The following is a 1056-nucleotide window of genomic DNA, read 5'->3' on the forward strand; positions in this document are numbered from 1 at the left end:
GCAGAGCCCCTGCAGAGCGAACCGAGCCCGATGCAACAGCAATTGCAGCAACAGCAGCAAATGTGGCAGCAACTGCAGCAGCAGCAGTAGTAGCAAAGGCAGAGACTCCCAAGAACTGCGGAAGCAGTCTTGAACGTCTCCACACTGCTGCTGCTGCTGCTTGCTGCAGTATCAACCCTGTTGCGGGGCCTCTCTGGGGCCCCACAGGGGCCCCCAAGGGGGCCCCCAGCTGCAGCAGAACTCACAGATACATTGAAGTGTACGAAGTCAGCTGTTTCTCCCGCCGATGGTCTCTGCAACCATAGCAGCAGCAGCAACAGCAGCAGCAGGTGCAGCAGCAGTAGGTGCAGCAGCAGCAGCAGCAGCAGCAGCGGGCCCCACGGCCCCGGCCCCTGTGGGGCCCCACAGGGGCCCCAGGAAGACCCCGTGAGGGCTTTATGAGGCCCCTGTGGGGGCCTCATAGGGCCCCCAAAGGAGCCCCATGAAGGCCCCCACTGGGCCCTGTGGGGCCCCACAGGGGCCCCTAGTAGGGCCCCCAGATAGCCTTCATGGGGCCGCTGTGGGGCCCCCTAGGGGCCCCTTGGGGGCCCCCAAAAGGCCCCTAGATTGCCCCCAGGGGGCCCCTAGGGGGCCCCTATGAAGCCTTTTGGGGGCCCCCAGCAGGCCCCTAGGGGGCCCCTAGGGGGCCCCTAAGGTATGTTGTAAGATTACCCAAATGGGTTTGCTTCTTGTGGCTTTTCTTTCAATCAAAATGGACTTGGGACTTTTGCTGCAGTGAGAAGACAGCAGCAAACGCTGCAGCAATCTGCTGCTCAGCGCCCGCAGCCTGTCGGGGGCCCTCCTGTACCTGCGCAGCAGCAGCAGCAGCAGCAGCAGCGGCAGCAGCAGCAGCGGGAAGATTGCAGAGGAGTACGCGCAGCTAGTTCGCAGCTGCAGCAGCAGCAAGGAAAGAAACCAGTGGCAGCAAAAGCAGGTGCAGCAGCAGCAACAGCTGCAGCAGCAACAGCTGCAGCAGCTACAGCTGCAGCAGCTACAGCTGCAGCAGCCACAGATGCA

General features: G+C 62.9%; 1 protein-coding gene across 1 annotated transcript in view; it reads right to left on the bottom strand.

The window, feature by feature from the left end:
- The window catches only part of ETH_00040195 (4'-phosphopantetheinyl transferase, putative), a gene marked incomplete at both ends in the record, with an annotated part of 3810 nt that overhangs the window by 2377 nt on the left and 377 nt on the right, over window positions 1-1056 (bottom strand). The window contains 2 exons of the mRNA XM_013374917.1: window positions 246-293; window positions 712-847. Coding sequence (XP_013230371.1) covers window positions 246-293; window positions 712-847 — 184 coding nt within the window. The remainder of the gene's footprint in view (window positions 1-245; window positions 294-711; window positions 848-1056) is intronic.

Source organism: Eimeria tenella, genomic scaffold (assembly GCF_000499545.2).
Source record: "Eimeria tenella Houghton genomic scaffold, Eth_scaff2387, whole genome shotgun sequence".
In the NCBI taxonomy this organism is placed as follows: domain Eukaryota; phylum Apicomplexa; class Conoidasida; order Eucoccidiorida; family Eimeriidae; genus Eimeria; species Eimeria tenella.